The sequence below is a fragment of the Puma concolor genome, chromosome B2, assembly GCF_028749965.1.
Source record: "Puma concolor isolate L17-30 chromosome B2, mPumCon1.1.hap2, whole genome shotgun sequence".
NCBI lineage: Eukaryota > Metazoa > Chordata > Mammalia > Carnivora > Felidae > Puma > Puma concolor.
Window position 1 is genome coordinate 77,036,072 of NC_141671.1, and position 27,181 is coordinate 77,063,252.

General features: G+C 42.4%; 1 protein-coding gene across 3 annotated transcripts in view; it reads left to right on the plus strand.

The window, feature by feature from the left end:
* MRAP2 (melanocortin 2 receptor accessory protein 2) overlaps positions 1 to 27,181 on the plus strand; it is a 55,642-nt gene that overhangs the window by 13,590 nt on the left and 14,871 nt on the right. Inside the window, exons 2-3 of one of the 3 annotated variants that reach the window (XM_025925750.2) lie at positions 9,919 to 10,052; positions 23,035 to 23,134. In XM_025925750.2, coding sequence (XP_025781535.2) covers positions 9,926 to 10,052; positions 23,035 to 23,134 — 227 coding nt within the window. In that variant the 5' untranslated portion in view covers positions 9,919 to 9,925. Of the gene's footprint in view, positions 1 to 9,918; positions 10,053 to 23,034; positions 23,135 to 27,181 lie in introns of those variants that run through there. The other 2 variants (XM_086707342.1, XM_086707343.1) reach the window with 2 other exon arrangements.

The following is a 27,181-nucleotide window of genomic DNA, read 5'->3' on the forward strand; positions in this document are numbered from 1 at the left end:
AATTTTTTAGAACTTTCAACAGTTTTGGCAAAATATGTATAACATAAAATTCACATTGTTGTGCAACCATCACCACTATCTGCCTCCGGAACATTTTCATCATCCCAAACTGAAACTCTGTATCCACTAAATGATAACTTCCCATTCCTGCTTCTCCCAGACCTCAGCAACCACCATTCTACTTTCCGCCTCTGTGAATTGAGTACTCTAGGTTCCTCGCGTAAAGAATCCTGCAGTATTTGTCCTCATGTGTCTGGCTTATTTTATTAACATAATGTCTTCAAGGCTCATCCATGTTGTCGCATATGTCAGAATTTCTTTTTAAGGCTGAATAATACCCATTGCATGGATATACTGTGTTTTGTTTATTCATTCAACTGCCAGTCTGCATTTGTACTGCCCCCCGCTTATAGTTATTGTGAATAATGCTGTTGAGGACACTGGTGTACAAATAGCTGTTGGAGTCTCTGCTTTTGACTCTTTGGGGTATAATTCCAGAGCTGGAATTGAGGGATTATAAAGTATTCCATGTTTAAATTTTTGAGGAGCTAGCAGCAGCACCATTTTACCTTTCCGTCAGCAACGCACAAGTGTTCCAGTTTCTCTCTATCCTTGCTAACACTGGTTTTTTTCTGGTTTTGTTTCTGTTTTTGTTTTATAACAGCTATCCTAATGGGTGTGAAGCGAAAACTCATTGTGAAATACTGCTTTGTGATAGCTGGTGTTTTGATTTGACTCTAGTACTTTTAAACATACTTTTTCTGGGAGCACCTGGGTGGCTCAGTCGGTTAAGTGTCAGACTCTTGGTTTTGGCTCACATCACGATCTCATGGTTAGTGAGTTCGAGCCCCGCTTTGGGCTCCATGCTGACAGTACAGAGCCTGCTTGGGACTCTCTCTGTCTCTCTCTCTCCGCCCCTCCCCTGCTCTTGCTCTCTCTCTCTCAAAAATAAATAAACTTAAAAAAAAAAAAACAAATAACAAATAAAAAACATACTTTTTCTGAAAGCTTAGGAGTAGAGCAAAAATAGTATTGGGGACCCAGAAAACCTTAACTATAACAGAGTGGTCAACTTGGGATTCTACTGTTTTGTTCAATATGCCTAGAATTTCTTGAAGTCCAGACCAAGGAAAGTGAAGTCCAGAAAGAGGTAGGAGTTAAACTTATGGCATTTCTGTGGTGGGGACCCCAGCCCACCATGGGAGTGGCCTCATTTGTGGCTACAGTAGGACGTCCGTGTTGGGATATAGAACAAATAGCACGGCATCCTGGCACTTGTGTAGTGGGGTAGAGTAGAGCCCTGTTTTATTATATTGCATAACTCCTTTGCTCTATTCCACAGTATCAGTTAATCTTTGGGTCTTAAAGTTTGTTTCCTAGACCATGTAAAGCATGTTCTCTGGTCTGCTTGGCCATTTTATTCCTTATTGTAATTCACCGAATTGATGCCATGGTTATAAATCATTCTCCTCCACTTGGTTAGTGTGTCCCAGTTCATTACCTTTCTCAGCCCTGGAGGATTGTGAAAACCTAGCTTCCTAAATCTTCAGAGCTGGGGCTGAAGCCCGGTTGCTGGGAGCAGTGTGCCTGCCGCCCCCACACCTACCTCAGAGCTATGACTCGTCTCTTCTCTGGAAATCCTTTCCAGATGGAGGCTTCATGGCTTCTCTCTGGAGTGTGTTTTCCCCTGTGTGGGTATGTTTCTCTTCTCGATGTCCAGCCAAAGTTTCTGTTAGGATGGGAGAACTCTGCTCTCAAGTTCAGGGTCGACTAAGAGAATGAAAGATAATTTGGGGGCGTCTCCACCATAGGAGAAACTAATTCAACAAGTATTGCATTTCTGCTATGAGTGAGGCCTTGTGTGGGTTGCTGGAAATACAACAGTGAGCAAAGCGGAGGAGGCCCTGCCCTGTTGGTGCTTATGGAAAAGAGACAAGAGGGAAGAGGAGGGCACTGGGGGCCTGGTCCATGCAGTCCTATCTTAGTCTGTGCTGTGGTGCAATGCAAAGATCTATTACCATCTCCAAAGATTCTCCAAAGGGCTCAGGGATAGTCATTGTGTCCTGGTACCTAGTAGTCATGCAGTAAGCATTTGCTGGATTGAACTAGGGAGACTGACAGAGTCAGGAAATGCTAACTTTAAAAATTACTTTCTAGTCTATTTACTACTATGTGGCTTCCCAGAGCATTAAGGGGAGGAGGTGGATTTAGGAATCCAAACCACTGTCCTCTCTGAGGCACCAGCTGGTGGAAAAGGGATGCCCACTAGTTAATGAAGCATCTCTCCATTTCAGGTATTGGCTGAAGTTTATCTGCACAAAATCTTAAGTCCTGTTTCTGGTTTTGGAAGTTGTTCTTCTATTGGCATTGATTCTGATTTTAAGACCGAGGTAGACCCCAGGCTTGAGAAACCTGCTCCATGTTTTGCTCCTGGAAACAAGTTACTGCTGTGCAGCAGAGACATGGGGATAGACAGGAAGAAGATGCACCCAGAATTTCTCTGCCAGCTGTCAGTCACCACATTTTTGAGGTCTGATGGGTAGCTGAGTACTTTCTAGGAAGTACCCAAGAACTGCATAAAACTTGATAATGTAGAGAAATTTGGGAATATGTCCATTTCAGAAGGAAAGAGGTGTGTGCATGTGTGTGCGTGTGTGTGTGTGTGATATCTCTAGGCTGAACTGAGTGGCTAGATTCAGACTTCAAAAGTAAGATGCACACTCAAGTCAAAAGATAGTAGGAAGAGAATACTTCAAGGTCCCAGAAGCAAGATCTCTTTAATTGGAAGAAATAAAAATCCACAGCATGTGAAAGAAGTTGTTTACTGAAAATGGATTCACAGAAAAGAAATCTGCAAACTTGAGATTTAAAGTGATGAGTACAGGGGCGCCTGGGTGGCGCAGTCGGTTGAGCGTCCGACTTCAGCCAGGTCACGATCTCGCCGTCCGTGAGTTCGATCCCCGCGTCGGGCTCTGGGCTGATGGCTCAGAGCCTGGAGCCTGTTTCCGATTCTGTGTCTCCCTCTCTCTCTGCCCCTCCCCCGTTCATGCTCTGTCTCTCTCTGTCCCCAAGATAAATAAACGTTGAAAAAAATAAATAAATAAAGTGATGAGTACAAGTAGAAGGTAGTGGGTCACACAGAATCTATAAAAAGGAAAAGTAAACTGGAGAACAAGACCATGTCTGCATTTTTTTAAAGCACTGTCCTGGGAGGACACTACAGAGACTCTGATTTTGGAAGTTAGGGCATAATTTCTTGCTGGGATATGTTGCTTTTAGAAGTGCTTTAGGAATACCCAGGGACTCTGGTCTATCATGAGCCTGACTCATAACTTTGTAGACTCTCATCTGATCTCTGTGTGGTCCTACCCACTCAGGTGTGGGCAAGGTGGGTGCACCATTAGTCTTGACCTGGGGGCCTAGTCACATCTCTGTGCAATAAGGGAATTAAGCTTCTAAAGCTGTGATTCAGAAGTTCCGACCTTAGGCTCCCCAGCCACCAGAATCGGCCTACCCAGGCTTTACCTTTGGTTTCTCAAATGCCTTTGCTTGGAGAGAGAAGGGGTGATGGGTGAAGAGAGTGACTTCTCTGTGTTTCGCTGGGAACGGTTGTTCCTAGGAATAGAAGGAAGAAAGAACACATAACTAATTAGAAATTTATGGCCCAGACCGGAATGGAGATTGGCATCCTGGGTGACATGCCCACTACTGGAGTTTGGGGGTTGATGGGTAAGAAGATAGTGTGGCTGCAGTTGGGAATTTTGATCTCAGATCTGAATGGGTTGTTAGGTCTTCCTCCACACATGCTGGTTACTGTGGGGCTTTAGATCTGTGACATTGGCCAGCAGCTTCTTGGAGTGACTTTCTGGCCATGCTGTCAAGTGTGTGTGTGTGTGTGTGTGTGTGTGTGTGTGTGTGTGTGTGTGTGCATGCACATGCACGCTCATTTTTCAGGGTTTATAAGCATCTTTTGGATCTTTCCTTAATGTTCCAGTCCTGTGGCTGAGTTGGTGGTCACTTGGAAAACACATCTGTTGATGTTTACACCTTAATATGGAAATCAAGGTCCAACTTCAAGGAAACAGCCCCCATGGGCATGTGAACCCATCATGGCCCTGCAAAGGTATCGATGAAGAGCCTTTATTCACTCCATAGAAAGGTCCATGTCTACATGCATCTTCCCAATTTGAAAGAGGTGGAGAGAATTGCTTGACCTGTCTTTACGAAGGACAGAGTGTGCCCAGGAGTGGTGTGGGAAGCTGGGTTGGAGGAGGAAAGATGAGATAATTGGAAGAAGGGATGAAAGTGTTGGGAATGTGTATGGGAGAAGGGGTGATGTTGACACGGCCGTGAGAGTGTCTGACGCCTGCTAACCATTCTGTCTGTGTTTGGGTTTGAGATCTTTCTCCCTCCTCCAATGCTATGAATTGGCCTAAACTACCACGTGTGCACCTGGAGAAGGTAACTTCCTTTTCAGGTGTGGCTTTGAGGTGCCCTCACAATTCGTCACGGTTGCTGTTATTGGCAGGAGTGCTTTCAGCTGCTCAAAAGAGCAATTGGTCTCCCTGCTGCCCCAGGAAGCTCACTTAGGATTCATTTCCTCTCAAGAAGTTGTTTCTGGTGATGCTAATATTATGAAGAAATCTGACATTCAGGGAATTTGGGGAGGGGGTTGTCAGGAGCAGCAGAGGCACCGAAGGCAGCTGTGTTTGCTGTGTTCCGGAGACAGCAGCTGCCTGCTTGTCAGCTCCCCTGTGAGCTCGCCGCGGTGCTGTCTCCCACACGGGGTGTTAGGGCCCAGACACCGGGTTCCTCACCATGTGAAAATATCAGACTCTGGAGGCTGACATGCTGGCATTTCCCAAATGGGGAAACGGTGCCAGCTCGTGTTTCTGCAAAGCTCAGATAAGCAACCCCAGGCTTTGAAAATGGACATTATACAAAATACTGCCAGACTGCAGTCTTCTGTTTCTTTCATGTCCTTGGGGATTTGGTGGCCCAGGCTGATTAATTTGGGACGTGGATGAAAAATGTTGCCTTCTGGGCTTTTTCAAGGGTGCTTGGTGACTGCTTGAGAGGAGAGGCCAGAGACACGGTCCTCCAAATCTAACTGTGGGGTTTAAGAACCAAGATGAAATAGCTTGTGAAAACAGAAGCCTCACCCCTGCCCCCTTTTATCTAAAGCCTAAAATGGTGGCTGCTCTGGGAGAGGTTGTCCGGCTTGTCTTTCTGCTTCCCTGGAGAACCTCTGATAGGCTGGCTCTGCTTTTCACTCCTTCTTGTCTCCAGGTGTCTTTCAGCGCTCTACTCCTCTCTTAAAGGACGGCCTTTCCTCTTTCAGGATCTTTGCACATGTGACTTTCATTACGCTTTGGTCTCTATCCATCCCTAAATAGTTCTTTTAGATGAACAGGAATAGTGTAAGGGAGAGAAAAGAAGGAATGGGAAAACACTTTCTCTGTGGTGGGTAAGGGCTTGAGATTTCTAGATATCTGCCTTTTTGTACAGATATAGCCTGTTTGCTAGTTCCTGGCCAGCCCTGTGAGGGTGGTGGTAATGCTTCTTTCTGACTTGAGAGAGTAGCAGGAAGACCTGCTGGGTCTGTGGGCCTGGGTAGCCACAGATGGGGGTCACTGCTGTGCAGATGGGGACAGCAGCTGACACAGAGGATGGAAAACACTCGCTTTTATTTCCTTCATTGTTTTATGTACTTTTGCTATTTTTCTGTTATCCATTTTGACACTAGATGAAGCCTACTGCCTTTCTTTGCTCCGCTTAATACATTGGCTATAATGCCTGATTACCAATAAAAATGAGATGATCAAACCAGACTTCATACTATTTTGCTTAAAAAATTGGAGAGGTTGTTACCATATTTTTGACTTGATGGAATAGCGTGAATCCCATGATGTCCCTATTTCTCATTAAAACTTTTAAAGGATCTAAGTGAATGCCTTTTGAGTTACTTTTATTGTAATTGTGTTCATTTGTGTAGGGCACACAGATCAATGAACCACATAGTGAATTGGATAAGAATTGGCTGACAGGGGAGTTGGTGATGCTTGAAGAAGTCTAGCTTTTCTATCTCAGACTTGCACTTCTTAGCTTATAATAATAGTGCTGGCTGCTATGTATTAATCTTAACTGGGTCCTGGCTACCCATACTTCATGCAACATCACATATAATCTGATGAAGTTTTGGGGGGATGGGGGTTCATGGGGTCCGGAGCTGATGACCAAGAAAGAATTCTTGAAGACGTCTTTGTTGCAAAAATGTGACTTTATTAAAGCATGGGGACAGGACCCATGGACAGGAAGAGCTGTACTGGGGTCCTGTTGGGTAACACATTATATACCCTCAGGTTGGGAGAGGGTCAGGGATAGAGTAAGTCTCTAAGGAATTTTTGGAAGCAAGATTTCCAGGACATTGAGGGGCTAGCAGTTGTTAGGGAAACACCATTTATTACCATTTAATAAAACCTCAGTCATGAGACCCTTCAGATGTACATGGGGGGTGGTGCATAAGCTTGGGTTATGTTTGCCAGCATATATCTTGGGAGCAGTTGAGATAAAGGAAGCTGGCTTACGGGATCCTGGAGTTTGGGATAATGTTAAACTAAGGTTCTCTTTTGCCCCTGGCAAAATGTCATCTTTGAGGCACCTGAGCTCCTAGAGGGTGTTCACTCTGCCAGTCTCAAGGGCTTATCAATGGACTGTAGGCAGTAAGGGAATTTAATTTTTCATTTGCCTTAGTTTCCCATATTACCATGGTAAGCACTTATACCCCTTTCCTTTGTTCTTGGGTAGCCAGGAGTGTCCGAGGAATATCACAGGTATTCTACCTGGGGTGTGTGTGTGTGTGGGGGGGGGGGGAATGTTACCTTGTGCTTTTCCCCTCTGTCTGCCTCATGCTCCCTCATCATAATCTTTACAGCAACTGCATGAAGTAGGTACTGTTATCATCATCATATTCCTGATGGGAAAATTGAAGCTTAGATCTTTTTTTCCCCATTGCTATAAAGGAGGGTTAGAAAACTTTTTCTATAAAATAGCAGAAAGTAAATATTTTAGGCTTTTTGGGCCATGCTATGTCTGTTGCCACTACTCATCTCTGCTGTTGTCATGCTAGAGAAACCATTAAAAAAATATAAAACGCAACAAGGATGGCTGCTGTGTTCCAGTAAAACTTTATTTAGGGACTCTGATATTTGAATTTGAATTTTCTTACATCACAAAATATTATTTAAGAATTATTTTCAACCACTAAAAAATATAAAAACATTCTTCACTTGGAAGCTGTACAAAAACAGTTGGTGGGCCAGATTTGCTGACTCCAGTGTAGATGAGAGTTTGCAGGGAGGGAAGGAGGAATGAGTTAGGATGGGCTGGTAGGAAGCACATTCTTACCAGAGGGAATAGCATGTGTGCAGGGACAGACAGCATGAAGTCTTTGAGGAACTGCAGGAAATACAAGTGCAGTTTGGTAGGGTATGAGGCAAGATAATTGGACACCAAGACCCGAGTCATGACCTTGTAGGAACTTTCAAGGATTTTGGGCTTTGTCCTTAGGGCAATGGGAAGCCATTAAAAGTATTAAGCAAAGGAGTGACAGGGGCAATTTGTTTTTTTACAAAGATTACTGGCTGATAAGTGAAGAGTAGATCACAAAGGGTCAGTAAGAGTAGAAGCAGAAAAACCAGTTAGGCAGCTCAAGAAGGGAACCAGGTGGGTGATGATGGTGTCTTCTTGACTGTAGCCAGAACCATTTCCGGGCAACATATGGAATGGTGGTAGAGCAAATATGAAGACCCAGGTCTCCCAGCTTCAAATCTAGTGTCATTTCCTGCATGGTGTGAAATTCTCCACATTATTTTTTTTTTAATTTTTTTTTTAAATGTTTGTTTATTTTTGAGAGAGACAGAGACAGAATGCAAGTGGGTTAGGGGCAGAGAGAGAGGGAGACACAGAATCCGAAGCAGGCTCCAGGCTCTGAGCTGTCAGCACAGAGCTTGACGTGGGGCTGGAACTCACAAGCTGTGAGATCATGACCTGAGCTGAAGTTGAACCCTCAACCGACTGAGCCACCCGGGGGCCCCTCTCTACATTCTGAAATGGACATGATGTTTATCCGATCTACCATTTATCTCTGAACCCTACGACTGAAGAGCTACTCTCTCACACAATTCTTTTCCTCTGGAAGAAGGACTCCTAAGTGAGGATAGTGTTTCTTATGTTTGAGTTGCCAATTTTCATTTCCTGAGGAAATTTATTGAGAGAAATAATCTCTTGTTCAAACGATACAAAGACCAAAGATAATACTGTGGTAATGGTTTTATGTAATTTTGTGCTGGTGCTAGAAAGGTTACTGAATACTTACTTAAAGGTCAGCTTTTCTTAAAATTTGTGTAGCTTTCTTTCCCAAATGAGAAATGGTACATTCTCATCTGCCTTTGAAAGAATGATTTGTTTGACTGGGCACTCAGTTCTGATACTGGCATGTATCTCTGGATCAGAGCACACCATCCTTTGAACAATATGATGCTGAGGGGTGAGAGTCTATTTCTATGGGGTCCAGGACCGGGGAATGAGGAAGAAAGGAAAAGGGAAAGATGAGACTCATGCCTTGGGGCAGAGGGCTGGTGGTGATTTTGCCTCAGCTTCTCTGGGGGTTGTGTCCTAGAGGCAGCAGTGGGTGATATTGACCCAAGGTGGGTAGGAGAAGGGGAACATCAGAAAGATCTTGGGGGTGAGACCCTGTGGTTATAACTTCTCCGTGAATCTTAGTTTTGGCTGATCTTTCATTCAAATTTTCCCTTATATTACTGCTATTTGTCACTTTGTATTATTTCTTCAATATAAAGCAAGGTCTGTGGGATCTGGGTCTGTATCTCAAGCATCTCCTCCCATCCCATAATGAGTACTGTCTTGTACACAGTAGGTGCTCCGTATTGAATACCGGCTCTGTTGACTTGTCAACTTTGGCATCCATGCTGCACAGTGCAACTTCTTGTCTCAGTGAAGTCAGAGTTTTTGAATCTAAAATCATCACAAAGACACTCAGGACATCCTGAGGACAGGACAAATTTCAGGAGTAAGCAGTAGGCAAGATTTGGGCTACCACTGAGGATCTTTTCCCATTATGGGACTTTTGGTTGACCACTTCTCTTTTCTCCCCTCTCCCACCCCCAATTTCATTAGACATCGGTTTCTTGTCTTTATTTTTGCATAGCAGGTGCTCAGTATATGTATACTGTGCTAGTTCACTTCTGGTACTGATTTTATTTATTCTCTGTAGGTTCTTTATGTACTCATGTAGGTGTAGGTAGGTGATGGGGCTGAAGTTGTAAGCTTGGAGACTTTGGTATACTGTCTCCTTCCTTCTCTTCCTTCTTTTATCAGTTATTGAAAGGGGCACTTGGGTGGCTCAGTCGTTTGAGCGGCCGACTTCGGCTCAGGTCATGATCTCGCGGTCCATGAGTTCGAGCCCCTCGTCGGGCTCTGTGCTGACAGCTCAGAGCCTGGAGCCTGTTTCAGATTCTGTGTCTCCCTCTCACAGACCCTCCCCCATTCATGCTCTGTCTCTCTCTCTCTCTCAAAAATAAATAAACATTAAAAAAAATTATCAGTTATTGAAAGTTGGTTATGTGCCAGGCATTGAGTTAAGTTCTGGGAGACAACAACAGAAGACATGGTGTCTGATTTCAAATACATTCCAATCTAGTAGAGATAAAAGGAAACAATGGCTATTTGGTATGAAGTATAGGCAGCCAGTAAGGACCTCTCCCTGACCTCATGGATGGGACCTCCCTGAGGCCTTTCCCTTCTGAACTTTTGAATGTAGGTCAAGAGCAATGAGAGTAACTGTGCAGTTGAGGATGAATTAACAGGTTCTACACTTGCCTTTCTCCATTTTTGCAGGGTAGAGATGTCTGCCCAGAGGTTAATTTCTAACAGAACATCCCAGCAATCTGCATCTAATTCTGATTACACCTGGGAATATGAATATTATGAGATTGGACCAGTTTCCTTTGAAGGACTGAAGGCTCATAAATGTAAGTCTTATATAATTCCCCATTGTAAACGTAATGTATTTGTCTTAACTTGTGAAATTCCCAGTGATGAATTTTCCTGAACATTCTTTTTACACAACTCTGTTCCCCCAAACCCCAGAAAGCACCCCCTTCCAAACAGCCTGGTTGCTCAGAGATGGTATTACATGAGGGACAAAGAACTTGAAAGTTTCCCTTAATGGAGGAACATGAATCAGTGTCATTCTCAAACTGAGATTCTATTCTATTTTATTTTATTTTATTTTATTTTATTTTATTTTATTTTATTTTATTTTATTTTATTTTATTTTATTTTATTTTATTTATTGTTTAATTTACATCCAAGTTAGTTAGCATATGGTGCAACAATAATTTCAGGAGTAGATTCCTTAATGCCCCTTATGCATTTAGACCATCCCCCCCACTCCCGAAACCCCTCCAGCAACCCTGTTTGTTCTCTATATTTAAGAGCCTTTTATGTTTTGTCCCCCTCCCTGTGTTTATATTCTTTTTGCTTCCCTTCCTTTATGTTCCTCTGTTTTCTCTTAAAGTCCTTATATGAGTGAAATCATGTGATATTTGTCTTTCTCTAACTGACTAATTTCACTTAGCATAATACCCTCTAGTTCCATCCATGTAGTTGCAAATGGCAAGATTTCATTCTTTTTGATTGCCTAATAATACTCCAGTGTGTGTGTGTGTGTGTGTGTGTGTGTGTGTGTGTGTGTGTGTGTATCACATCTTTATCCATTCATCCATCGATGGACATTTGGCCTCTTCCCATACTTTGGCTATTGTGGTAGTGCTGCTATAAACATTGGGGTGCAAGTGCCCCTTTGAAACAGCATACCTGTATCCCCTGGATAAAAATCTAGTAGTGCAATTGCTGGGTCATAGGGTACTTCTATTTTTAATTTTTTGAGGAGCCTCCATACTGTTTCCCAGAGTGGCTGCACCAGTTTGCATTCCCACTAACAGTGCAAGAGGGTTCCCATTTCTCTACATTCTCACCAGCATCTATAGTCTCCTGATTTGTTCATTTTAGCCATTCTGACAGGTGTGAGGTAGTATCTCATTGTGGTTTTGATTTGTATTTCCCTGATGATGAGTGATGTTGAGCATTTTTTCATGTGTTGGCTGGCCATCTGGATGTCTTCTTTGGAGAAGTGTCAATTCATGTGTTTTTCCCATTTCCTCATTGGATTACTTGTTTTTTAGGTGTTGAGTTTGATAAGTTCTTTATAGCTTTTGGATCCTACCCCTTTATCTGATATGTCATTTGCAAATATCTTCTCCCATTCCATAGGTTGCCTTTTAGTTTTGCTGATTGTTTCCTTTGCTGAGCAGAAGCTTTTTATTTTGATGAGGTCCCAGTAGTTCATTTTTGCTTTTGTTTCCCTTGCCACTGGAGATGTGTTGAGTAAGAAGTTGCTGTGGCCGAGGTCAAAGAGGTTTTTGCCTGCTTTCACCTACAAATTGAGATTCTTTTCAAAGTATTGATGTTTCCAGCTCTCCCAAGCTGTGTGAACATTTGGGCCATCAAAAAGTAGTCTGGAACTATTTTGAAGAACCTTCTTTTCTAACGCATGGTCAATGGCATCCTTTCATCCCTGCTGGTTTTCTGAGGCTGTAGAGAGCATTCTGTGTGTGTGTTCATAATGACCGACTAGAATCGCCTGTGACAATTCCTAACTCTGTGTGATAGGCATGAATTGTGCTTCATGTGATTGGAGCGATTAATGAGCCAGCACAGAGCAAGGAAATACAATTCTGTGGAAGGTTACTGTCCAACTCCAGTCATACTGCATGTTGACTGACCAACACAAAGCTTCTTTGTTGGCTAAGAACTGCTGCCAACTCCCAGGTCCTGTTGTGTTTACTCCCTAAATATTCCAGAGATGTTAGGTTGTTTCAGAATGAATATCCATAGCACTATACAAATTTTAGGTTCTTAACCAGTTCAGTTTCATGGGGCACATTAGGAACTGTAAGAAAGACTAGAAATGGAGATGCAAATGTGGTAAAGGGAATGCTTTTGCTCTGTTCGGATTTCCTAGATGCTGCTATTCTGACCTGTCTTGGTGTTCATGATCCTTCACTTTCACCTGATCCTCCCTTGCAAGGAAGGCTTTTTACTTGTTCTTTCAGCTTTATTGAGGTATACTTGACAAATAAAATTATAATATATTTAAAAGGTACCAAATGATGATTTAGTGTACACACACATTGTGAACGGATTCCATCCTTCAAGTTAATTGACACACTCGTCACCTCAGATATTTCCCTTTTTATTTATTTATTTTTTGGTGAGAACATTTAAGTTCTACTCTGTTACAAATTTTAATTATGCAATACATGTTGTCAACTATACTGATCTTGTTATATGTTAAATCCTCAGACCTTATCCCTTTTATAACTGAAAGTTTATAACCTTTTATCAACTTCTCCCTGTTTCCTCCACACCAAGCTCTTGGCAACCACTTTTCTACTCTCTTTCTTTCTTTCTTTCTTTTTTAATGTTTATTTATTTTTGAGAGAGAGAGACAGAGAGACAGAGCATGAGTGGGGGAGGGGCAGAGAGAGAGAAGGAGACACAGAATCCAAAGCAGACTCCAGGCTCTGAGCTGTCAGCACACAGCCTGAGCGGGGCTCAGACTCATGAACCACAAGATCATGACCTGAGAGTGAAGTGTGATGCTTAACCGACTGAGCTACCCAGGTGCCGCAAGATTTCCTTCTTCTGAAGGACAACTAATATTTTAGTGTGTGTGTGTGTGTGTGTGTGTGTGTGTGTGTGTGTGTGCGCACCTATGTAAGTGATGGACACTTAGGTTTTTTCTATATTTTGACTATTGTGAATAATGCTGCAGTGAACATGGGAATGTAGAAATGTAGATATCTCTTCAAGATAATGGTTTCATTTCCTTTGGATATATATCCGGAAGTGAGAAGTCTGGATCATAGGTAGTTTTATTTTTAATTTTTTGAGGAAACTCCATACTATTTATCATAGTGGCCGTACCAGTTTACATTTCCACCAAGAGTGTGCAAGTATTCCCTTTTCTCCACACCTTCACCAACACTGGTTATCTCTTGTCTTTTTTGATAATAGACATTCAAACAGGGATAAGGTAGTATCTCATTGAGGTTTTGATTTGCATTTCCCTGATGATTAGTGATGTTGAGCACATTTTCACGTACCTATTGGCCATTTGGATGTCTTCAGAAAATATATATTCAGGTCCTTTGCCCACTTTTTAATTGGGTTGCTCTTTGGCATTGAACTGTATGGGTTCCTTATATATTTTAGATATTAACCCCTTATCAGATATTCGGTTTGCAAATATTTTCTCCCATTCCATAGGTTACCTTTTCCTTTTGTTGGTGATTTCCTTTGCTGTGCAGAAGCTTTTTAGTTTGATGTAGTCCCACTTACTTAATTTTGCCTTTGTTGCCTTTGCTTTTGGTATCAAATCCTAAAAAATCATTGTCCCGACCAATGTCATGGAGCCTGCCCCCAATGTTCATGACCATTATTTTGCACTCTCTATTGGGTAAATCTCTTATTTCCATTTCATTAAGATCTGTTTTTGGACATTTATCTTGTTCATTAGTTTGGAACATATTCTTTTTCTTCATTTTTCTTGACTCTCTGGGCTTGTTTCTGTGCCTTAGATAAAACAGCTACCTACCCCAGTTTTGAATGGTCTTGCGTGGGAGATCAACTAAGCTCCCAGTTGCCTCTCAAACGTTTATGATTGTCAGAGCAAACTTCTTTGTTCTTAGGCTTCTAGTAGTTGAGGGCATGTCAAGACTTGCTTGTGTCCTCAAGGGAAAAATCGTGATCTGCACTTACATGTAACCTGATTACGAGCCAGACCCTTAGGCAGCAGCTGGGAAAGTATGCAATTAAACCCCTCCCAGGGAGAAATTGGGAGATAGAAGTTTTGTAACAGGGGCACAGGGGTGTAAGAGCACCTGGCTCTGGGGGGGGGGGGGGGGGGCTGAGTAGACCAGGTTTGGCCACTTGCAGCTGACAAAATCCAAAGGCAGAGAAATGAGTAATAGTAAAACAAGAAAGCAGTTATATCAGTGAGGCCATCATCAGGAAAACAGCTGACTAGCATCTCAAAGACTGTCTCCAAAGTGCTGAAAATACTTCCAGGTTTATATAAGAAAAATGGGGACAAATGTGGGCAGTAGAGTCAGGTTATCATTGGTTTGGAGTCAATCATGGGCAGGCTCTTGCTGGCTCAGGGAAGTCCTTATTGCAGAATGGGGTAGTTTCAGTTTCCATCAGGGGACGCTTTGCCCCAGGATCTTTTGCCTGAATTAAGAGAAAAGCTGGAAAGAAATACTTAATTAATTAGAAAGTTGGAGGTCAAAATGGACGTAGTGAAAGTCCTCTTTCAGTTTTTGCCTGTTTCCTCTCTTTTAGACCAAGTGCATAGCTGTGAAAGTACTCCTGTGCTTGTTAAGAACTGCTTCGTTGTTCACTATAGTCCTGTGGGACTCCTGAATGTGGACACCATTGGTATCAGAGCCAGGTGACTGGGGACCTGTGCCTCGGGCTGTAGCCACAAAAGCTAGGATGTCAGACTTGTATACAAGCTCTTTCCAGGGAGATACTAGTGACTTGGTTTTATTACTGGAGCAGGCTGGAGGGAGAAGGCAGGGGAGGTGTTTGCCAGCTTCCCTGCCCTTTGGAGAAGATGGCGGTGGGTGCCACTAGATGTGTGCTAAATTAGAAGCTTGGCCCTGAGGCAACATCTTTTAAAGTATGCAGATAAACCCCTTTCAGGGAAAGAATGGGAAATGGGTGTTTTTGTCTGCTTCCTCTGCACTGAGCCTGGGGGAGGTGGCTGTGGTGAAGGCTTGCAAGCCCAGGAATTACTGCTTCTTTGTTTGCTGTAGTCTGTGGGTTCTCATGGATGTCAGCCCTGTTGGCTGTCAGAGCTAGACATTTTAGGGGTGCATTTCTGTAGCGGGAGTCTTAAAAGTGGGGCTCTAGATATCCTGTCCAAACTCTTCCCTTCTTAGGGAGAAGCTGGAAGTTGGGGGTTTCCTTCCAACTGTATGTAGCTGTGTGTGTGTGGGGGGGGGGTTATGGCAAGATTGTGTTTCAGCCTTTTCTACCCATTTTTATGTATGTATTTTCCTCATTTGCCACAGGTGTAGGAGTGGCTTAGTTTCCAGATGTCTTTCAGAGGGAACGCCTCCATATGTAGCTGTATATTCAGTGTGTTCATGGAAGGAGGGGAGCTCAGGAGCCTCCTAAATCTCTATCCTGGTCAGCTGCCCCCTCCAGCTGACCTAGCCCATGTCCTCACTCCCCTGCTGCAGGAAGGAGTGCAAGACCCCAGGCTTCATGAGTGAGTCCCTGGGGCCTGGAAGCCACTGGTGGCTGGTGGCTGTGGCAGGGCTCCCAGTGGGGCAATTAGGGGGCAGTGATCCGTGGCTCCCATGTTCCTGTCTCCACCAGTGGGGCTGCAAAGAGCTTCAGAGTGACTCATTTACTCAATCAAGGCCTTTCTGTATTTGTTCCTTGAAAAGTCGTTAACTAAGCCATATATCCTTCATCCCTAAAGTGAATAGTGATAATTAAATGCTTTCACTCCTTCCTTTTTTGCTGTCTACTCAGTATTTCTTTGTGGAAATTTCAAAAAGTGCATGAAATCCATTAGGATATGCTGTCATTGATTACCTGGTGGAAGGCTGTTGCTGTAAGGGTATGAAATCATCCTCCTGCATTTATTTTAATTCTTTTTTTTTTTAACGTTTATTTATTTTTTTTGAGACAGAGAGAGACAGAGCATGAACGGGGGAGGGTCAGAGAGAGGGAGACACAGAATCTGAAGCAGGCTCCAGGCTCTGAGCGGTCAGCACAGAGCCCGACACGGGGCTCGAACTCACGGACCGCGAGATCATGACCTGAGCCGAAGTCGGCCGCTTAACCCACTGAGCCACCCAGGCGCCCCTATTTTAATTCTTTAATCTGTTACTTTTCTGGGACAATCTTTAGGTAAGGCTACTTGTTTGTTAAGAATGTTAGTGGAAATCAAAATGACGGGGCAAACTGCCATATATTTCCCTACAATATATGCTTTTACAGCCTGGTGGCACAAATTTTATTTTTCTGTCTGTTTTCTCCTTTCTCTTTTCCTTAGTTTATGGGGCCAAGAAGACAGGCCTGCTGCTATTATTTTGGTTGGTACATTTCTAGAGACAATTGAAAATCTTTTTTGAGGGTATTACATTCTAAAACTGATTATAGCTGGCAAGAATTCTTGCACCATGTAGTCAGAAGTGTGACACATCACATACTTACTTTACCTACTATACTATTAATAAGAAGTGCTTTTGTTAGTTTTAACATTCACATCAGGAAAAAACCAAAATGCCTGGGTGAGTTCTTACTATTCTGATATGAGAGATCTGATCAAAGTGGGGGTCTTTAGCTTCAGCAACCTGACAATATCTGAGACACCTAGAGAAGAATAAGAGGCAAACAAAAAACACAGCCATACAGGAAAATAGAAAAGATGAAGCCACCTGTCATCCTGTGTATTTTGGTGTACTCTCTTCCATTTTAATATGCCGTGATTCTGACCTTCAAGTGTGTCTCCTTCTTTTGCAGAGCAAAATTCAAAGCCATTTAGGTGCAGTTTCAGAAAAAGGGAAGCAAGACCTTTCAAGGGAAAGCATTTATTAAGGATATGAATGACTGTCACGATACCTGTAACGGATCATACTCTGCAATAGTAGCTCCATCTTTAGTTAGACTAGGTTCTTCTACCTGCTGACATAAAGATTCCTACCTTCAAAGGGTCTTTCATCTGAGGGACAATCTCTGATGGTTATTGTGAATTCTCCTTTTGCCCTCAGTTTTGCATCTGGTATTAAACCTTGAAATGTATCAGAAGTGGACCTATGTCTGACATATATTTGGAACCAGCAGAATGGACATTCATTCATTTACTCTTTCTTTCAGCAAATATTTATTGAGCACTGGTTATATGCAGCACTGTTTTAAGCATTAGAGATACAACAGTGAACAGAAAAGACAAAAATACTTCATCTTATAGATCTTGCTGTCTAGTGAGAGAGACAGGTAATAAATAAGTGACATAAACAAACCATGCCAGATGGTGATAGAAAAAAATAATAAATTAGAGAAAGGAGATGTTGGGTATGGAGGTGAAATTATATGTAGACCAGCCATGGAAGGTCTTATTGAGAAGGAAAAATTTGAGAAAAGACCTGAAGGGAGTGAGAGGTTGAATTATAAGGTATCTGGGGAAGAGCATTCCAGAAAATTCTCCATAGCAAGAATGAAATGGAACACTCGAGGAACAACAAGGAGACCAGCATGGTGCCAGGGGAGTGATTAAGAGGCAGAGCAGCAAGAGAAGTCAGGGAATAGAGAAGAGGAAAGAGGTAGAAGAGCCTCTGATGTCATGCTAAGGACTTAGGCTTTTTCTGAGGTGTAATTTGGAGAAGAGGAGTAGAATCTGTCTTAGGTTTTTTGGTTTTTTTTAATTTTTTTTTTTTAACGTTTATTTATTTTTGAGACAGAGAGAGACAGAGCATGAATGGGGGAGGGGCAGAGAGAGAGGGAGACACAGAATCGGAAGCAGGCTCCAGGCTCTGAGCCATCAGCCCAGAGCCCGACGCGGGGTTCTAACTCACAGACCACGAGATCGTGACCTGAGCTGAAGTCGGACGCTTAACCGACTGAGCCACCCAGGCGCCCCTGTCTTAGGTTTTAATAAGACCACTCTGAAGCTGGGGAAGGAAGAGGATGAGACTGGAAGCAGAATGCCATTCAGGGGAGCTATTTCAATAGTCCAGCTGTTGATGGTAGCTTGGCCATGGTGGGGACAGTGGAGTGGTGAGAGGTGCATAAATTGTGGATATTTCTTAAAGATAGATCTGATAGGGTTTGTCAATGGACTGGCCATAGAGCAAAATAGAAAGTGAAGAGCCAAGGCTGGTTTGAAGTTTTGTGATCTAATTGGCAGGATGAATTGCTGTTAATTGAGATGGAGAAGATGTGGGAGAAGTAGGGACATGAGGAGCTCAGCTTTGGACTTGTTAAATTGAGACCTGTCAGACATCCAATAGGAGATGGTGGGGGAGGTGCTATGAAAGTATGAATTTGAGAGTCACAGCATATAAATGGTACTCAAAGTTAAGAGGCTGGATGAATGAGTATAGATAGAAAACTGAAGAGGTATAAGGAATGAGCCCTGTGGCATGCTAACATTTGAAAGTTGGAGATGTTGGGAGGAAAATAGCAGAGGAGGCTAAATGGAACATACAGAAAGGTAGGAAGAAAACAGGGCAGGTGTGTTTCCTGAAAGCCAAATTAAGAAAGAGTTTCAAGAGGGGCGCCTGGGTGGCTCAGTCGGTAAGCGTCTGACTTCAGCTCAGGCTCAGGTCATGATCTCGTGGTTTGTGAGTTCCGGCTCTGCATCGGGCTCTGTGCTGACAGCTCAGAGACTGGAGCCTGCTTCGGATTCTGTGTTTCCCTCTCTCTGCTTCTCCCCCACTCACACTCTGTCTCTCTCTCACAAATAAATAAACATTAAAAAATTTTTTTAAAAAAGTTTCAAGTGGGGGGCACCTGGGTGTCTCAATTGGTTAAGCATCTCACTCTTGGTTTCAGCTTGGGTCATGATCTCATGGTTCGTGAGATCAAACCCCACATTGGGCTCTGTACTGATGGTGCAGAGACTGCTAGGGATTCTGTCTCCCTCTCTCTCTGCCCCTCCCCACTTGCTCTCTATCTCTCAAAAGAAAAGAAGAGAAAAGAAAAGAAAGAAAGAGCTTCAAGGATGAGACAGTGGTTTGTGTCAAATGATGCTTCTAGGTCAAGTAAATTGAGGGCTGTGATTTGACTGTTGGATTTATAGTATAGAAGTTATTGGCAATGATTTTAAAGCAGTCTTAGTGGAGTGGGTGGGAGTGAAAGGCTGATGGAATTGGTTCAAGAAAAAAAAAATGAGAGGAGAAGAACTGGAAATCATATGTACAGACAAATCTCTTAAGAATTTTGCTATAAAGGGAAGGAGAGAAATAGGACATTTAGGAAGGCCCTGGATAGGTAAGACAGAAAAAAAGCCTATGAGTCAGTAGGCTCCTAGGACCCATTTAAGTGGACCATTTGAGCTGTTGTGTTGAGCAACAACTGAAGGAGCATCCTCTTATTCTGAGCCATCAGTGGAGACCATATTCCATGCTTTTTTTCAATGCCAACTTGCAGATAATGCCAGCCATGTGCATGGATGAGTTAGCAAGAAGCCAGGTCATCAAGATGAGAAGCAGAGCTAGAGCTTGTGAATGCTTAGGCTACAACTTGTCATTGGGAGCACAAAGCAAGTTGTGGAACACCACTGTGGACTCCTTTCCAGGAATTCCCAACAGAAAATTGACCCTAATGCATTAAAGCCAGAAGCAGCATGAGGACAGTGCTGGCTCTCATATCCTGAACACTCTCTTTCAAATTAAGTATGAATCCTTGTTTTTCATACAACCATGAGTTGGAAAGGTCACAGTTTATTCTTAGGTGGTGGAGAGGAGGGTATTGGGATGGGGTAGTTGTTCTAGTCCTACCCGGGAGTAGAAAAGATAATCATGGAGAAAAATGATCACACCAGTGAAAAACATGTCATCATCAGCCTTCAGCTCTGTTTCATTCCATTCATTAATGGTCAGGTTGAAGGGAAGTTATTTTATTATGACACATTCCGTTTAGAATTTCCCTTGGCAATTTTCTCTACCCTTTTACTGTAATGATCTCTAAATAGTTCTGGTTCTAGACAGGACAAAAGTGACTGCTGGGCTCTGTTGAAAACACCTTTGGAAGGTTTCTCTTGGCTTCTTTAACCAACTGGCTGCATTGGAGCTTTACTCTATATAAACCTTTATTTTGAATCCTTTTTAGAAAAGGGTGCTCTGGAGAAGGCCAGAGGCTCTGTTTTCCCTGCCATGCCCATGCCCATGAAACTTGGCATATAAATAAAACTGTAAGAGAGTTTGGATATTCCTAGAATGATATGGGGATCTCTGATGTCCTCTGAAAGGGGTTCAGGGTAAGAAAGTACCGTAGGGTCAAGTCATGTGACAGAGAACAAGGTAAAGGAAAATTAATGGGAATAATTAGAGGAAGCAAAATTCCATTTGAAGGGGAATGTGAATAAACAGAACCATTTAAAGCATATTGTGATAGGAAATGTAGATGGCATGTTATTAAGGAAGTGTTTGGAAATGCTGTTTCATCACTAGGATTCTCAATTTCCAGCCACAGCCCTGCTCCTCCCTAGTCTGCTCCCTCAGGACTTCAAGGGAGGGCCATGACCTTCTCATGTCCCACATTATTGCTGCTTTTTGATCAACTCACTGGGCCACTAGAAGGGCAGAGAGAAGGAACTAGGCTGGGTTGAAGGCACTCCTCCACCTCTGCCCACCCTGGGCTAGAGAAGTGAAGTACTTACTGATGGGGATCCAGCCATTGTTTCCAATGTGAAAGCTGTCCTAATGAGAACACCTTCCAATGTGAATCAGCATGACTAGGTTAAACTCTTAACTGAGAACTTCAACATAACTCTGGTGTGACCTTTTAGAATTTGCCTTTGGTATCCAGGCAATTGATGAGGTACAGCATGCTGAACCGTCATTACCTGTACGGTGGTGCTTCGTAGGCTGTGCCCCCACAATTGATACATTATTGTTGCATTTGGTTGTACTTGCATACATGTATTTTTTGGTACTTGTCCTTTTGTCTTTTTTAGACTTCATTTCCACTACATTATAAGGCAAAGTCTACAATTTCTATTTCTTTGGCACTCTTAATTCAAGGAAAGATTATATTAGTTTTGCATCCAGAGTGTTGAATAAACATTGTTGAACAAAAGTTAACCTCTCAGCAATCCTATACATGGAATGAAATATGAATTATTCGGAGTAAATTGCTAATCTGATTTCTTCACTTTAGAAAAAGGGTTATACACATAATTTAATTAGTTTTTTTAATGTTTATTTTTGAGAGAGAGAGAGAGAGAGGGAGAGAGAGAGAGAGAGAGGGGAAGGGCCAGAGAAAAAGGAACACACAGAATCTGAAGCAGGCTCCAGGCTCTAAGCTGTCAGTACAGAGCCTGATGCGGGGCTCAAACTCACGAACTGTGAGATCATGACCTGAGCCGAAGTCGGACGCTTAACCGACTGAGCCACCCAGGCGCTCCCACATAATTTAATTAGAATGATGGTTTACATTTAAACACATTTAATGTATAAGTGCCAACCATTTATTTAAAATTTTTTTTGTTTATTTTTGAGAGAGAGAGACAGACAGATAGAGTGCGAGCAGTGGAGGGGCAGAGAGAGAAGGTGACACAGAATCCAAAGCAGGCTCCAGGCTCTGATTGTCAGCACAGAGCCCAACGTGGGGCTCAAACTCACAGACTGTGAGATCATGACCTGCACCGAAGTCAGATGCTTAACCCACTGAGCCACTCAGGCACCCCCCTCAATCATTTATTTATTTTTTTATTTAAAAAATTTTTTTTTCCCACGTTTATTTATTTTTGGGACAGAGAGAGACAGAGTATGAACGGGGGAGGAGCAGAGAGAGAGGGAGAAACAGAATCGGAAACAGGCTCCAGGCTCTGAGCCATCAGCCCAGAGCCTGACGCGGGGCTCGAACTCACGGACCGCGAGATCGTGACCCGGCTGAAGTCGGACGCTTAACCGACTGCACCACCCAGGCCCCCCTCAATCATTTATTTAAAAAAATATTTCTAAGCATCCTTACCATAATCTCACGTAGGTAAACTTCTTAGAATAGGTCAGAAAATGAAAAATAACTTAACTCTGGTGCTTCCCCCAGATTTGAGACTCTATTATGTGTATGTCAGTTTGTGTAGACAATCCAGTCTCATCCTTGTCCTAAAGATACTTGTGACTATTACCCAAGATAGGATCAAGCAAGGGCCCACTGTATAGAAGCACAAATGTCACAGGGTTCAAAGGAGGGAGAAAATACATCAGTTAGGGAAGTTAGTCCAGACTTTGTGAAGGGGATGATGTAAGGAATGGGCCTCAAAGGATGGATACATTTTCATTAGCTCTATGTTGGGGACAGTTGTTCCAGCCAGGTGATGGTAAGAGCTCCTGAAAAGGTGTGTGTCTTCAGAAGTTATGGCTAAGAGTTAAGGTAAATACAGGGACACAATGTCCCCTAGTCTAATTGGAAACATGGGGTTTAAAGTAGGGGTAAATGAAAAAATTGATGATAATTTTAACAATAATAGCTGACAAATATGGGGTACCTTTTTCTCAGATGTCAGATACCATATAAAGTGCTGTATACATGGAATCTCTTTTAATTTGGAAAAGGTCAGATCCATTTTTGCCGAAGAGTTTTTTTATAAAAGGGAAATATTATCAGAGCTGTCGTAAAGTAGATTCTTACAGAGATGAGGCAGAAGGAAAGGTAGAAGACAGGGAGAACAATTGGGAGGCAATTCGTATGTTCTCCTCAAGAAGTAATAAGGACTTGAATTATTCCAACATGAATGTAAGTGAAAATACAAAATGGGTTGGTTTGAATCAGAATTCATTTGAAATTTCATATTGCAGTCTCTGCTAAAAGCAATATTTTCTAACTCAGGACACTTTAGTGGAATCATAAGGACCTAGATGGTTCACCTTCTGGCCTGGATTCCTTCACTAAGATCTGGAAACCAAGAGTCAGTAAGGCCAAAGTCTCTTAGTGTTATCTGAGACAGAAACCCAGGGGCATGTGGACTCTTCCCTCTCCCTCATTCTCTGTATCTTATTTGTCCCCAGTTGACTAATGGGTCAAGATTATCTTATCAGATTGTTGACTTCCTCTCTTGTTTCATGTACCAGAAAGCTCAGTTTCCTCAAATGGTCAAGTTTTAAGCTGCTGTGAAATACTAATCCCAGTATTAACTGTTTACAGATTCCATTGTGATTGGATTTTGGGTTGGTCTTGCTGTCTTCGTGATTTTCATGTTTTTTGTGCTGACTTTGCTGACCAAGACGGGAGCTCCACACCAAGAGTAAGTTTGGGCCATTCCTAAATGTCACTAAGCCCCATGGGGAACTAAATAGATGGATGTGATATCTGGGGCTGGGGTTGCTTCCAGTGGTGGAAAAAAAGAGGCTAGTTATGGATTTGCTGCCTGAACTCAGTTGCCTTTGGGTGAGACCCATCTTCCTCCTGGCACTTTGCCTCTTGCCTCTGTGGTTTTCAAGTGGACCCTCGTGAACCTAGGTTTCATGGTCCTTTCTTAAAGCATTAAAGCTGCTTCCAGGCCTGATTTTTATTTTGAAATATTTACTAATTAGGATGTATTTTCTCCTTACTCCCAAAAGAATTTAGATGTCTTGCGAGACCAAAGACAGTGAAGAAAGAAAGAAAGAAAGAAAGAAAGAAAGAGAGAGAGAGAGAAAGAAAGAAAGAAAGAAAGAAAGAAAGAAAGAAAGAAAGAAAGAAAGAAAGAAAGAAAGAAAATAGCAAAATCAGATGAAAACCAGTTTTAAAAGTGTATCATGGAGCATAGAAATAGTTATTACTGGGTACTTAAATGAATTAATTATTGACAATAAACACTGAGTTCAACACTGAGCTTCCTTGAAACTAGGATAAAAAGAGAAACCCTAAGGATTATGTAATTCTCATGGCAGGATAAAGAACATTTGAGTTGGGCTTTGGATTTATGGAGGAAATTATGACACGGTGGTTAAAGAACACTGAGTAACATCAGAAGGTATTTTCTCAGTTATAGATTGCAAAAAACTCAGAAATGTTTTAGAGGATTTTTGTTGTCCCAACTCTTCAAACAAAAGGAAAAATAACATGTTGAATCCCTTTTTAGTTAGTCCCAGCCAGCAGAAATAGCACACTCAAATTAGGTAATTAGATGTGCTTTTGATGAAGGGACTATCCACAGGTTGTGGCCAGATGGGAGGATAATCCTACAGGATATTACAGGACCTCCAGGCTAGTAACACTGAGGAGTAGTTTCCACCCTAGATCTGAAGGGGACCCAGGAGTCCTGTGGCCAAAAGGAGCTGTGACTTTGAGTTGAGGGACACAACTAGCCCATGTGACCTCTCAGGGAGGGAGCCTCAAATTAAATACCAAGACCCTATTTTCCTCTCTCCTTCCCACCTCGCACCAGATCTCCATTGGATGATCACAGTAGCACAACCAGCAGCCAGTCTCCATCAGAGGTCAGCTTTCTAGGGCACAGAGCACAGAGCAGCATGGGGAATGATGGAGAGCCACCTGGGAGAATAAATCGAAGAAATTTAGCACAAATCTGAACATTTCACATTTGGTAGCTCACTTCATCCTCATAGCCTGGTAACAGGATTCTCATTGTTATATTTCATTACACACTCTCCAGCGTCTGTTCACTCTTCAGCCTGCACTTGCACTGTAACAAATGCCTGGCTAAAGAGAACAGTTCTGCCCTTCACTTAGCTATTTTCAGACATTAAGGTGTAGAAAAAAATTAAACAGTGTTTAAATGAAAGGAAAATACCATTTTATTGAAGCATATGGAGACATATGGTTGAAAATCTCTTTAACAGCCATTAAAAAGACATGGAACTTTGGGGTGCTAGGGTGGCTCAGTTGGTTAAGAGTCTGATTCTTGATCTCAGCTTGGATCTTGATCTCAGGGTCGTGAGTTCAGGCTCCATGTTGGGCTCTGTGTTGGGCATGAAGCCTACTTAAAAAAATTAAATAAAAAGACCTGGATCTTTGCTTTCTTCCATGTCCTTATAAAAATCTGTACATGCCTTTGCTTCTATTATATTGGTCCAAGGAATTTGAAGATATAGTGCAGGTTGCAACAGTAGTAAGAAAAGCTGAGGATTAATTCAGATTAGGGAACATCTCATAGAGTGGTCAGGGAATAACAACGCTATTATCTTCCTTTTCTTCAGAGTCCTTCCTTTTCAACGTTTATTTATTTTTTTTGGGGGGGGGGGGACAGAGAGAGACAGAGCATGAACGGGGGAGGGGCAGAGAGAGAGGGAGACACAGAATCAGAAACAGGCTCCAGGCTCTGAGCCATCAGCCCAGAGCCTGACGCGGGGCTCGAACTCACGGACCGCGAGATCGTGACCTGGCTGAAGTTGGACGCTTAACCGACTGCGCCACCCAGGCGCCCCGAGTCCTTCCTTTTCGAAGGACTATTGGGATGTGTTTGTTTAATATAGGATGCAGGTGATCTTTATGGTTGAGAACACCCTAACCCCAAATAAAACATGACTTCATGTAATGATTAATTTTATGTGTCAAGGCCGTGATACCTAGATATTTGGTCAAATGTTATTCTAAGTTGTGTGTGTTTGTGTGTGTGTGTTTAATGAGATAACATTTTATCCCATTTTTTTAAATGAGTTAACATTGAAGTCCATAAACTCTGAGCAAAGCAGATCATCCTCCATAAAATTAGTGGCTTCATCCAATCATTGGAAGGCCTTCCTTGAAAGAGAATGACCTCCCTCAAGCAGAAAGAAATCCTGGCAGAAGGCTGCCTTCTGACTCAAACTGTAACTTCCCTGGGGCTCCAGCCTGTCAGCCTACCCTTCACATTTTAGACTTGCTAAAGTCACAGTCACATGAACCACAGTCACATGAACCAATTCCTTAAAATAAATCGGTCTCTCTCTCAGTAGTTGGATCGGCAGACAGACAGAATACATCTCTCTCTCTCAGTAGTTAGCCACACACACACACACACACACACACACACACACACACACACACGTGCACGCGCCTGTTGTTTTTCTTTCTTTGGAGTCCTGGCTGATACATTTCCTTAATATGTCGTGGTGACCCTGGGTAGCTGAGACTTGCATTTCCAATCTTTCAGTTGGCAGTTCAGTCCTATTGCTACATGGTTTTTCTTTTGATGGTGGTTCTGAATAATCTCAATCGAAGAACAAGGGTCATTGTAACTCTATGCTTTTAATGAGGTTAAGGAGAAAGTCTAACCTACTTTTGCTTTAATAAAATAATGGACCAGCCCTCAGGGCCACATTTGAAATGCTTTTTTGAGTCTGAGGTAGTATAAGATCTGGCATTTGGTTGCAGTATATCATAATAGAAAACTGAAAGAAGCAGACATGGGGCAAAAATTCCTAAATTGATCAGTTAAAAAGGCTTTTAGATCTTAGTAATGTTGACGTTTATTTGGCAGAAATCTTCTCTAAAGGAGACATTATTTTTTCCACCCAGTCAACTTTAATATAAAACAACCAATTTAAGCTTGCCTGTGTGATAATTAGGCATGGAGGAAAGAATGATAAATCATTGAAAATAATAAGAGCTTTTTTTTTTTTTAATGTTTACCATATGCTGGGGTCTACTAATCACTTTATATGTATAATTTCACTAAGTCCTCACAGGAAGATGAAGTAAATCCTGTAAGTGTTCCAACTGTACAGATGAGAGAAATGGATCATTTGTCTGAGGTCCTACAGGTAAAAACAACTCTTGGCCCTGGCCTCAAACTAAAGCCTCTTTGACTCTGAAGCTCCTGTTACTAACCACTACATTAAATGATCTCATATCTGTAATTTTTAATCTCTTCCTTCTATTGAACCAAAGATACTAGCAATCAGATTTGCTTTCTTCTAGCACATACTGGGCTATGCATGGGCTTTAGAGTCAAACAGTTCCAGATTTACCTACTGAGACTTTGTGCTGAATTCTTAACCTCTTTTTGCTTGAGGTTCCTCATTTGTACAAATAAAATAGTATCTGTCTCCTAGCATTATTGTAAAGATTAAATGAGCTAATGCCTATGGAACTTCTGGATTCACAGTGGTACTCAGTGACTCTTACTCCATCCCTGGGGTGCTGGTAGAGGTCCTGCTGAGAGCTGGGAGTCTAAGTGAACAGTAGGAGGCAGAAGAAAAAGAAACCCATCCTCCCATGGGACATCCAGGCCCTAAGCATTCACGTTTTATTTGCACTTGCCAATATTCCACTCCAGCCTCACTTTGAGTATGTCTCTCAAACAGTGAGATGATTTTAGAAAGGAGACTAAGTAGAGAATCTTGGTGTTGGGTTGGAAGGACTGACA